The following is a 12,538-nucleotide window of genomic DNA, read 5'->3' on the forward strand; positions in this document are numbered from 1 at the left end:
AAGAAAAAATACGCAAGACGGCCTGTTATATCGCTTTTATTAAATAATGTGGTCTCCGCTCCCCCCCTGTGGCCATGCAGCAAAACTACAGCTGTTTCTCACGTGACCTGACTCTCTGAAAAAACGGACCAAACTGATTAGCTCGACGGTACGGCCTCTCGCCTGCCATTTGACCTCACAAACCTTCGGCTAAGAGTTGAAACTCTGTTGAAACACCCAACGCACCTTTCAGAAAAAAACGTCGTATCGGTATTTACTCAACCCGGATTGGAACCTGAATTCCTACAAGGTTTCGGTTTATAAATCTGTTGCTCAACCGCTAGCCCCGCATCCACCTCTCCTGTTGTGCAAAAAGATTTATAGTTCCTTATTAAGTTATTATTCAATATCAACTAGTGCGTTCATTAAATATGCAGATTGCAAAAAATGGATCCTATAATACTTAACCATTAACGAAATGCGTTAAAAATGGTTGTTGTTTTTTTTAATTGGATGATCCTATTGAGTGAATACCGAGCAATATGACAAAAGGTACAGCAGGAGTCGATGTTAGCTGAGAAATCAGCCTTCGTTGAGGCTGTTCGAGGCTGTGTATGGCCGAGGAGCAAGTGAAGACAGCTGTGAACCCGCTTGAAAGAGCTGTCCAACCCTACCGAACTCGAGTGGTGGTGAGCTAGTGGGACCACACCTCTTAGAAAAGCACGAGGTAACTCTTCTTCACTTCATGTCTATTTGATGTGTAAAGTAATATCTCGCTGCATTCGCTGTAGATGTGTATAAACCCAAGCATTTACGGTATGTTTGCTTTAATTGCACATATTTCATAACGTTCGCTCTATCTGCAATGGCGGTTAAGGCTGTAGGGTTAATTGAAGATCACCCAATATAGCAGGAGTCTTTAGGTTAACTGTTATAAAATGTGTTTTATCCATACCTAAGGTTATTGTTTGGATATTATGGTAAAAACGAACTGCTGTTTGCTGAATCAACTCTCGTAGGGTGAGTTCCGGCCTCGTTCTGTTCAGCGTTCCTAGCAGGTTGATCATGCATATAATAAAGGCTTGAACAGTTAATACAGAATAAACATTAATTGTAAAAACGCAACATATATATATATATTGCTCAAAGGCCATGATTTAAAAATAATAAAATGTGTCAGTAGTTTGATTAGCATTTCAGATACTCGGAACTGTGACGAAATGAGAAATGGATTAAGATAAACTGTTAACAGCTGTTTTTTTAAACGGTGTGGTTCTTATCGGGTGTGGCTGTGCAGAAGAAATCAACACAAGCAAGCAGAAGAGAAATAATTTGAAAATAATTTGCTCACGATATATACAAATATATTTGTACGAATACGAAACAGACGGATATGTATGTTTTAATACCTTTGTGGACAACTATTTTCTAAGATGCACATGCATTTTTGTTTTTATACATACAATTCAAGCATACACTTACAATTTTCATTGACGTTTATTATTGAAACATCGGGCAGCTACATATAGCAACTCCTATATTCTGCCAGGTGGCCTCGATGTGTGGAAATGTGTAAGGGCACATTGTTTTATGAGACTGGGGAAAAAGAAAAGGAACTTGTAATTCAGCACTGTAATCACAGTAGCATTATGTATAAACTCAGTTTTCACAAAATTAAAAACTGTAAGATATACAGTCACACTTCCAAAAGGGATATTCATTAGTTTACTGAATATATTATGTACACAATTAATACGTTTGGTCAATTTTACAACAGAGCCTCTTAACATAATAACAATTTCAAAGACATTTACAGAAAACAAAACAGAAGTATTTATACAATGAGGCAGAAAATAATGAATGCACAAGGACATAAGAAATTAACTATCATCTCTTAGAAGGAACAAGTGCTAAACGGTCATAGAAGAAATAAAACTGTTAAGTAATTATAATTTAAATATATCTATTTCTTAGATTTAGATTTAAGACTAGGAGTAGGATTAGGGTTAATGATTTAGTGGCTGTTTTTGCAGACACTGTAAACACTGTGGGGCTAATCTTGGGATATTCAACATTGAATTCTTTTATGAATTCAATCGCCGTTATTTTAAAGTGTTATTGATCAATCAGATACTGGAGGCAGGCAGCAAAAAACACCTTTATCTTCCCTTTATCTTCTTCTTACATATCAAATATCCTTAAACTCAGGTGTTTAGTTTATGTTCTCAGGTGATTATTTTTTCTTTGATTAAGTTGAGGACTGCAATTTTAATAATGAATAATTTTCCTTTAATTAGGGTATTGACCTCTTTAGTAAAAATGTATTAATTTACTTAATGTGGAGTTGATTAAAGTATTTACAGCTTTTTGCCTGTAATGAGGATAGTAACTGCAGTTGAGTTGAGCAGATCTGCTCCACACCCATAGTCTCCAGGAACTTGGGAATTTCCGGGAACTCATGCTTCCACCCAGTCCTTACTTCTGTCTCTTGGGCTGGGAGAATTTCACCCTTGCGTATTCCACACTCTCTGTTTTACTGTCCAGCCACTTGTCCAAGTCAAGTGACGAGGAAATGTTCATGTTTAAGAAAACGCAAAAGCATTTGAAACAAAAACAGAGAAAAAACAGAAGAAAATCACTTTATATGAAACAGAAAGATGAGGTAAATCCTTTAGGGCATATAAGAAAGCAATACTACTACTATAACTACAGATGATGATGATGATACTACTAATAATAATAAAGCTCTGCATTGCAACAAAAAGCTTGGAAGAAACAAATGTCTGTATGCAATTCTCTGTATTCCTGGAGAAACATGAATGGATATGAGTAAAGTTCCAAAAAAGATAATTAAATACATGTTCAGAATATCGAGAAGGCAAGCTTCAGATCTTCAAATGAAAGACATCACCAAGATTATAGATTTAAGAATGTGGACTAATTCCACCAGCACTCAATTTCAAGTTGACACGCTTGTCCTACCTGTGATTCTGTATTCCTTCTCTTGGAATGTTTGTCTTCAACACTGACTGAAGCCTTTTCCTGTCCTGTGGAAGAAGGCTGAGTTTAAAGCTCTTTTTTAAAGTGGGAAAAAAAGTCTTCTCAAGATGTGATTGAGGACACACTCAACTCTGAAAAGGATGGTTCTACTTCGGAATCCTGAAGGTTCAATCTGAATTGACCTTGATGAATGAAAGCCAGACCTGTCGGCCTATGACTTGACAACAGTAGCAGCTAATCTGCTCCTAGAGGTTGTTAAAGAGCCCCTAACTAATGTAGTTCAGTTATTTGCAACCCTGGTCATGGTTGTCTTCAACAATATTATCTTCAGATATTAGGCGTGTAACAAAAAAAAAGATTATTTTAGATTCTTGACTCAGGTTCTCAAAATCCTAAAATCCATTGATCAATGAAGGGAAGGGGCTGTTCAGCAGCTGGGCAAGGATTCAAGCTGAAATTAAGCTTAAGACCATTCAAAGTGTCAAATGGGTGACATCTTTTCCATGCAGGACTTTGGGAGTGTGAAACCAATTCCAATCACGCAATGCAATCAAAGCTGACTCCATGTCATTCTTAAGAAAGGGATAAATTCTGAAGGTACTAGCCACCAAACAAGCAACTTGGGCCGAATGGCTTCCTCTTGCTTGTAGCCTTAAGTGTTATGTTCTTAAGATTGAGGTGCAGAGAAATACAGTGCCCTCCATAAGTACTTGGACAGCAAGAGGGAAAGATCGACTACAAAAAGTAGTTATAAAATGATAACTCATAGAGTATGCACAGAAATACCCATAAATGAAAGGTGATATTCTTTACCCTTTCCTCATTTTCATCTTTTCACCTCAAGTCCGAATTGCTTGAGTATACAGCAGCAGAAACAACCATTTTGACTCCACTTTCCCAATACGAATGGAGGGCTGTTTAATTTTTTTGAAACTGCTGTTTGTGTGTACTTATTTTCTTATTATTCATATCTTATTCCATTGTGTAGCAAGTGATTTTCATTTTTATAGGCAAAACATACAAAATCATTATCATTTATCTCATTGAAGACATCTAAATCCTCATACGGGTGTGCTGATGCAGAAAGTCTGAATCTTCATTCATGTACAGTATTGATAGTATTGGAATGGTACAACAGATATTTACCTGCTTTTGTTTTCTTGTGAGACAGGCACAGTGCGATTACCAGCATTATAATGACCAGCACCAAAAAAGAGATCACTGCCCCTGCCCCACTGAGAACCGCAATCGTATTGCACACTGGACACTGTTCTGGGACAGAGAGAGAGGAGACAGTGAAGACCTGATAATGACATTGCAGATGTTTCATTTCAGTCTGTTTAATCAGACGGCTTTTGGCGTGATTGATAATGACACTTCATCAGCCTTGTCAGAGGAAGTAGTGTGTATGAAGTATTTTCTAAATGACTAATAAATTCTTCACTGTGTTTTTACTCTTAATTTTTTCATGGCCCTTTTGTTTCTTCTTTTAGTCAATTTTTTATTTATTTTCCTTATTTTTCCTGCTACATCATTGCTGTTTGATTTATTGCAACCAAAGAGGAAACTCCTTTCCGTGATCTGATCATTTAAACATTATCTCAATATATACTGATTATATATACACACTAAAAAAACGATAAAATGAGCATGACAAGGCATACTAACTGCACCCGTTACCAAGCGTTCGTAAGCACAGCAATAAGACAGGAGATGGTGTTGAGTAAACATTCTCAGAAAACAGAAGAAGCCGCACATTTAATGATTGCGGAGAAAAGATTAAAAAAAACAATTTATTTAGCGACATTTGTCTCTTGTCTGCCTAGTCCTGGATAGGTTAGTTTCCGATTGGCTCGGGCTTTGCACTGGACTCTCAGTTCACCCAAAGGGATATCTGTCACAGAAGGAGCTAATTACGTTTTTTTTTTGTATTGTAGTGATGGCTATGCCTTTGCAGTATAATGAGGATTCTCCCAAGCGCGTCTGTGCACTGCAGGGTGAAATGAATGTCGGGCCATGGGAAACAGGAAACGGAGACTCTGTATCCATTTCTAGGATGCTGTCTATCTGCGTTGAGTTTGTGTGTTCGCATATGTTTCTTCCCACAGTCCCTAGATAGACTAGAGGGTTTACTGGTGTGAGTGCGTTAGTGTCTGTCTCCACTGCGATGGACTGGTGTCCTGCCGATCCCCCACGACCCTGAATTTTGAAAAAGCGCTTAGAAATTGGACGGATGGTTGACTAACGAATTGCAGGTTTTTAATTGTCGAGGAGTGGGAAAGGTCAACTGCATTCCGTATTTGAAGAGGTGTTAATATAAAAGCGAATATTTCGGACCTCTCCGCAGGACAGGCGCTGGTGTTAATGGACCGTGTAAATCTTCAGCGGGAGATGCGCGTAATCACTCAAGGCACAATAAAAAAGGAAAATAAAAAGGGAGGCAAAGTTTAAATGTTTTAAGTCGTTAACATTTCGTTGATCGCTCTTTCTACACGTTTTACTATGACCATGGCACATCTCTCTCACCTGAACTGGTTGTGTTTTTTTTGTATCCCTTGTCGCTTTTCGGCCTCGTTAGTTGTTCCTCTACTGTGATAAAAACGCAACAGAAAAGGTGTTTGTTAGTTACAGAAAGACGCCATTTACAGCAAGCTTGTTAGTTCCATTAAGCACACGCCCAAAAGCAACTACTGCGAGTTTTCAGGAAAAAATAGGATGCAATTTGTCTGATTGCTTTAAGCATCAGAAGGAAAAAAGCTTTCGAGAGGAATTTAAAAAAATGCTCCCGAGTCCCCTTGCTCTTTAAGGCACGTTTACAATCTGTGCTTAAGATGAAGATGACATTTTCGTCCAATGAGATATATACAGTTTTAAAATATGATAATACATCTGAAAGAATAAAACATGTAACAAAGCAGCCTCAGAAACTCACTGTAAGAATACAAAGGTCAAGCCTTTCACCTTTTCCCTCGAGTTCTTAGACCCCGATGGCTTGCCACTTGTTTATAGTGGAGAAAACTGCAGGTCTAAAGCAGACAGTTGTTGTTTATTTCTGAATAATTCGATTTTTTCATTCAAAATGGATTTCACGGGAAAATCCATTGATCCTATAATTTATTATTTAACGCTATAAAATACATATGCGGCGTTTACGTTTTGTCCTGTTTTTCTTAAGAACTGTGTGATTGTTATTATTCTTGTAAGTTGATTGTAAGTATACGGTTTTACAGTTTGACCATAGACCGGGACGGTTAGATTTTTAATGAAAACAAGCATTGACAAGCCGCAGAGCGAATTGACAGCCAGATAAGTGCCGTGCAATATTCTAACAAGGTCTAACAGATATCCCAGCCAACTTCATTCATTTTTGCTGAATGTTCCGTCTCTATTTTTCTCTGCTATCAGAAGTGGGTAAGGGAAAAGTCATTTGAATGCGTGATATTTTACCTTGATTCAGAATTCAGTTAGCTACCATTTTCTGTGATTCTGTTTTGGTATCCATGTTTTAAACATTTTTTTTTTGGTGAACACAGTTTTGCTAACTTGATTACCTACAACGGGTGATTACCTGTCGACTGTTCCTGTTCTCCGATTGCTACCGTGAACCCATTCCCCAGTTGTCCGGGATTCCAGTTTTCTGCGCAGTAGTAAGTCGCGGCGTCATACTCCTGTACTGCGCTAATCCAGAGGGCACACTTTTTATCCAGGGTGGTTTTGGGGGCGATTCTGCTACTGGCCAGTACAGGAGCAAGAGGTCTGATCCCGTTGGGTTGAACTTTCCACCAGCTCACCCTAAAACACGATTTGTTTAAGCTGCAGACTAAAGTGATCTCACCGCCAGGGTGAGCTGTCAGCACAGACGTCCGAGCCGTAGATACCGCTGTCTCTGCTGCAGAAAGAGAAACGCGTTAGCGCGCAGTCTGGACGTAGACGAGCAATTCGAGTCATCTCAACAACTTTTCAAGTTCCTTGGAAATGTCATCCTACCTTAGTGTAAATCCATTTCAAAAGTGTGGACTAGGGTTCCAAAAAAACACGGGAAGAAGAGTTTCGTAAAGAAATTTAAAGGGCAGTTATACCAAATAATTAATTTGGCGATTGAACACCGACGGATTGCGCTCTATTTTGGTTAATTTAGAAAAGCTGTAAAATCAAATTAATAATGCGGATTTCAGTATTTCATGATTAAATGGTTAAATGAGATGCTGGGATCAGATAGCCACTTCTAGCCGAAAGTGACGGACGGGCCGAGCTACAGTACAAAAGTAATCTTTCTTATATTTTAATGCTTTTAAAACAATTTCAAACATCATTTGTAATCCAGCTGTCGTTTTACAGAAACCGAAGGTTAACTGAAAAGGCAGTATGAACTGGCTTGGGTATATTTATGATTTTCTTTTTTTAGGTCTTTAATAATATTGCTTCCATTACTGAATTACAAAGTCGCAACGTTGCATTGCGCGATGGAGGTCCATTATAAACCTTAACTTTTTAACTTCCCTTATGTACCTGGAGTGCGAGGGTCTGGTATGAGCTGAAATCACTTCGAAAATGCTAAAAGGTAGGTTTAATTCAATCTGCTAACGATTCATATTTACTGTTCCCCGAAGCAAAACACGGTTTAATCCTTCTCTATTTTCGACAGTTGTACAAAACATTGGGATCAAAGTCGTGATAACACAGCACCTTAAAATTCCAATCGAATTAAAACACTGTCTCGTGAATGTAAATGTTAGCTGTTGTCAGCATTTCTCGGATTTACAATTTGATTATCATGGATACTTCATTTATTTATTTTCTTTAGCCAGTGCTATCCCCATCTTGTATTCTAGCTTCATACATTTGAAAAAAGGGAAGGAACGATATCACGTTAAATACCTTGGAATTACTAAATATTAATTCAAATTCATACTAGTTGCAATAAGCAGTATTTAAATACTTTAAACAGTGCCTTACAAACGTCTACCAGTGCCTATAGGAAAAGCGCCATCGGGGACAACTATCAGGAACGGTACCGACTCACGACATACAGCTTAGTATAATCATTGTAATTTCTGCCACTGCAATGTTAATAAGAATACTATCAATAATAAACAATTAATACAATCTTCCTTTTCTATAGCATGTAAAAACGTCTCAAATAGCTTAAAACAAAAAACAACAACAATGGACAACAGTATTAAAGTACCTACAAGTAATGCACATTCTAAGAGGCATGCGGTTAATAAAAATAATTAACATAATACATTTAATTATATATTGAATTACATAATTGATCAAGTCGTCTTCAAATTAGTCTGAATATATATTTTTTTTACCATTTTCTTTGTATTATAGCAAAAATACGTTTGGTATCAGTGTACGTATAGACGTGAATTCTTTAGCTTTGGAGTCGCTGTATCCATAATCGTTACAGTAATGTGTATTAAAATAACTGATCTTTTTGAAAACAATACACCTAAAGGCGGACAATTTGCTAAACTTAACATTTTCTTCATTAAAAAGTATTAATGGAATTAATGACGAACAACAACAACAACAGTAACCCCGAAAACAACATTAGCCAATAATGCACAATCGTGCGCTTTATGTACCGAGGACCTGAATTCACCCGAAATTCACTTAATCAGAAGTCAACCGAATTTTCCTGTAGCTCTAAAGCGGCGCTTACCGTATAGCCAGAACGACAGGAGTAGAGTTGGGGCTCGCATGTTGTCACCTGCGACAGAATTCAAGTGCTGTACAGGACACTCTGAGTGATCGCTGAGTGTACAGGCAGGCGAATCACACAATCACCCCTTTCAAAAACTCCCTTTCCTGTTTTAGACGAGGGCTGTATTCTGTGTAAGGCTTTTATCTGCGCTTTGGCGGTGAGATTAAGAAATAATAATTGAGTCCCAGTGGTTCACACCTTGCTTGATTGGTTGATTGAGAGTTTATTGCAGACATTGAATACTACGGGAATCAAGCTCACGTTCTGAAATGATATTTAGCTAATGAACGGGCTAAATAGATGAACCTATCGACGAGTCAGTCAATACATAATTCAACCATCAAGCTATCAACCATGTGTTCAGGCTGGTGGCACTGTTCTGTTGCAGATTAAAAATGAAGGTATAGCACAGTACAAAGCTTTCATAATTTGTGCTGGCTTTATCACATACTATGTTGTTTTTGAACACCACACTGTCTCTTATTGCAGTGGATATACAAACACCAGAGACAAGTGAGAATTCCCTGTTTCTCAGAGATTCAATCTAAGGATTTCACTTTTGAGTGAATTTTTCACTGCAATTTTTAATACTGAAGCTGTTGGAGCCAGCTATGAATAGCCATCGTTGTTTTTGCTTGAATAATGCCCTTTAGCACATAGCACACTGAGCATAAAGAGGGTTTAAAAGGAACAAGTAATAGGTTTATTCCATGCTGAAAAAAAGAAGAAAGAGAACACGTTTCGGCCGTGGAGCCTTCTTCAGGTGTCAAAAAGAGGGTTAAAGAGGGTTTGGTCACTGTAAAGAGGGTTTGGTCACTGAGTAATCAATGTTCCCTTGTTATCTTTGCGTGTGATTGACTTGCTTATGTGTTGACAGACAAATTGCGCTAACAGCCTTGTAGCTCCTACTCCTTTAGGTGGTATCATTTTCAATTCTTACCCCCAGCACACTTTATGGCATTTTAAAGGGTATTTTGTCGAGTAAGTCAGGTTTTTAAGTTCCAAATTGAAATGATCATTTCAACAAAGCAAGCTGTCAGCCCTGATTGGTCACCTAAAACCTCTTGCCACTGTGGTAGCTGATACCTTCCAGTGCAAAAGAGCAGAGTGTAGCCACAATGTTAAGGTCTGTGTTCTGCAGCTCACAGTGTGCACTGCAGCTAAGGTGCTGTGGTTACCCAGACTCTATCTTGCCCTTTATTTTTAGATACGGTGCAGCTTAGGTCTCCGCAATTGCTGTTTTAATGACCTGCAGTAGTATTCTTAGACATGGGTTCAGTGTTGTTATTCACAGATTTAAAGTAGCCCACACACTTGTAAGGTTATGTAAAAACGCATAATGGCATTGTATTTATAACTATGACACATCAGGGGAAAATTTCAATCAGATGTACACATCCTGTACAGTATTTAATAAACATAAACAGGAGAAACATAAAGAACCTCTCATTGTTTTATCAAAACGTAAGGGAAATGAGTGTGAAGAAGACACCACATTGATAGGAAAGAAACAACATAAGTACTGTAGGCTTCTGTTAGCTACTGTATAGTCACACTTTGAAATCTCAGTTTGCTTGACTGCTACGTCTTTGAGTCTGTGAGTTTTTGACTTCTCCTCACAGACACAGATTGTGAATACCACAATCAAAATCTTTATGAGGTGGAATGTCTTCAGTACTTATTGGAAAGGACATCCGTCTATTAATTTTCTAACCACCTCATCAATTCAGCAAACCGCCTAACCCAACAAGCAATAGGTGTAAGAGTACTCCCTGGACGGGACACCAGTCCATTGCAGGACACAGACTAACACACCAGGGACATAAATCAATTAACCTACCAGTATTGTATGTCTTTGGACTGTGGGTGGAAACTGGACAGGACAGGGGAGAGCATACAAACTCCACACAGATCGCACTCCAGATCCCGAATTTAACCAGCCCCCAGCAACATTATTGTTCCTGCTATTGATTGTATAATAATCACACTGAAGATTGTTCAGGTGACATCATTGTCCAAGCAGTTGACCTAAAATCTTTTTTTTTTTTACAATGAAACATCACCATTTCATTGTCAGTCCACACTCATTTCTATATCACAAGGAACAAAATGATTTTAGGAAGTCTGTGTCATAATGTAAGCTATACGTGTATTGAATTCTATTCACGAAATGTTCCGACTCACGATTTATACGGGAGTAGACGAAACCTTGTTAAAAAGAAATACATTGATAAGAGGGGAAAGATTAGCCGCGTTGTCTGAAGGTGATTTGAATGAACGCTTCCGCAAGAGTTTGTCGAGACTTCCATCGCATGTCCACGAAAAGGCTTGTGCACTGGGAGTACTCAATCAGTTCTACTTTCCGCGTTCTTCAAGGAAGCAATGATGTAGAAATGAGTAATAAACAAGAGAATAGCGTAGTCTGCCCTTGTGTTGCCATAAACAGTTAATTATACAGTTTCTCCGCAACATGTTTCTCCTTTAAACAGTGGGGAGACCGATATTCGGTGAGTGGTTTTCTTCCTTTCCTCTCGACGTCCGTATGCTCTGGACAGCAGGAAAAGCAAACCTCTCCTCCTCTCTTTCGTTTTCCGTTTCACCAGACTTGTAAAGACGACAAGAAGAAGACAAAAAAGCAGTTCGGTTGATCATCACCATGCTCAGACATCAGTTTCAATAACCCTGACTTGACGACAGCGCGCTTCTCCCCGCATTTGGCATTGTCGCTGTTTCCCAGCCAGGCTCAAAACTGCAGAGTGCGCTGAAAGACTGGCGCCAAGCCCCAGCTCCTCGTAGTCGGCAGGATTCGAACCTGCGCGGGGAAACCCCAATGGATTTCGAGTCCATCGCCTTAACCTCTCGGCCACGACTACGTGCTGATCCGGTTCTCTGCTCGGGTCTTTGCGAGAATCACTTGAATTCAGCCAGCAGACGTCGACTTTCTGGAACGCATGAATGACACTCAATCTTTTACATCACTTGAGCACTTGAGCTGAAAAGATTTAAAAAAAAAGACACGACACCCGCTGTTTCCAGCACCTGGTTCAGGCCCCTTGCTTCGAGTCACCTGATTGCGCTGTCCTAGAGAGGAGCCGGCGAAACACAGAGATCGGAGGTTGTTTCGACTTGGAGCTTTGTGCCAAGAAATACGCCACGGTGTTAGAATAAACTGGAGCGGCTTTTGGCGAAAAGACGGGTCTGCAAAAGACCGCGTCCCACTCTGTCACCCGGGCTGCACCACAGCAGCTGCTCACAGGAGCTGTCCCAGCACGCATCAGCACGGGGGCTTTCGCCTGCTCCGTTTCCGACCTGGGTTGGTTCACCCCTCTTTAGGCAACCTGGTGAGTCCAAGCTCCCTCGGGCTCACCATATTGATGCCGATGACGCTGCGGACCCCCGCTCAACACAGCCCACCGCCGCGCAGAGCTCCCGAGCGCAAGCGGTCCTGCGGCCTCAGCCTCCCGGCAGCTGGGATTACAGGCGTGCGCCACCGCGCCCGGCGAGGAACATCTTCGCTCTTACTCTGATCTTCGTGTGCTTTCAGCCAAGTCCAGGGGACAGCTCGGTGGGTGACACGACTAGGAAACACTGAATGTCAGAGTGGAAAAGGGAACGGAGAAAAAGGAAGGCAGTGCCACACGCCAACGAAACCAGCAAGGCACAAAACTCAAGGAGTGTGCTGGAAAACCAGCACCAAGCCCACAGCCCTCCTCTCCTCGTAGTCGGCAGGATTCGAACCTGCGCGGGGAAACCCCAATGGATTTCGAGTCCATCGCCTTAACCTCTCGGCCACGACTACACCTGGAGAAAGAGGCGCCCCTTTGCGCTCTGCAGATGGGGAGAATT

The 12,538-nt window shown here is 40.1% G+C and overlaps 1 protein-coding gene and 2 non-coding genes across 6 annotated transcripts; all 3 read right to left on the minus strand.

Annotated features, from left to right (window-relative positions):
- Window positions 1-1,457: 1,457 nt before the first annotated feature.
- LOC107075422 (uncharacterized) lies at window positions 1,458-8,783 on the minus strand. 4 transcript variants are annotated; one of them, XM_069184918.1, is made up of 6 exons: window positions 8,651-8,783; window positions 6,548-6,868; window positions 5,506-5,568; window positions 4,126-4,246; window positions 2,962-3,026; window positions 1,458-2,526 (listed from the first exon to the last, which is right to left on the minus strand). In XM_069184918.1, exons 1-5 carry the CDS (start codon window positions 8,688-8,690, stop codon window positions 2,999-3,001), a joined length of 573 nt encoding a protein of 190 aa, XP_069041019.1. In that variant the 5' UTR covers window positions 8,691-8,783; the 3' UTR covers window positions 1,458-2,526; window positions 2,962-2,998. The 4 variants fall into 4 exon arrangements, with proteins under 4 accessions (XP_069041019.1, XP_015191982.2, XP_015191984.2 ...); XM_015336496.2 differs by having other exon boundaries at window positions 4,126-4,251; XM_015336498.2 differs by lacking the exon at window positions 5,506-5,568 and having other exon boundaries at window positions 4,126-4,251.
- A 2,700-nt stretch (window positions 8,784-11,483) lies between these two features.
- On the minus strand, window positions 11,484-11,565 carry trnas-cga (transfer RNA serine (anticodon CGA)). Its single transcript has one exon. It is a non-coding gene; the product is annotated as a tRNA-Ser (tRNA).
- Window positions 11,566-12,409: 844 nt separating this feature from the next.
- Window positions 12,410-12,491, minus strand: trnas-cga (transfer RNA serine (anticodon CGA)). The gene has a single exon. It is a non-coding gene; the product is annotated as a tRNA-Ser (tRNA).
- Window positions 12,492-12,538: the final 47 nt, after the last annotated feature.

Source organism: Lepisosteus oculatus, chromosome 27, assembly GCF_040954835.1.
Source record: "Lepisosteus oculatus isolate fLepOcu1 chromosome 27, fLepOcu1.hap2, whole genome shotgun sequence".
Lineage (NCBI taxonomy): Eukaryota > Metazoa > Chordata > Actinopteri > Semionotiformes > Lepisosteidae > Lepisosteus > Lepisosteus oculatus.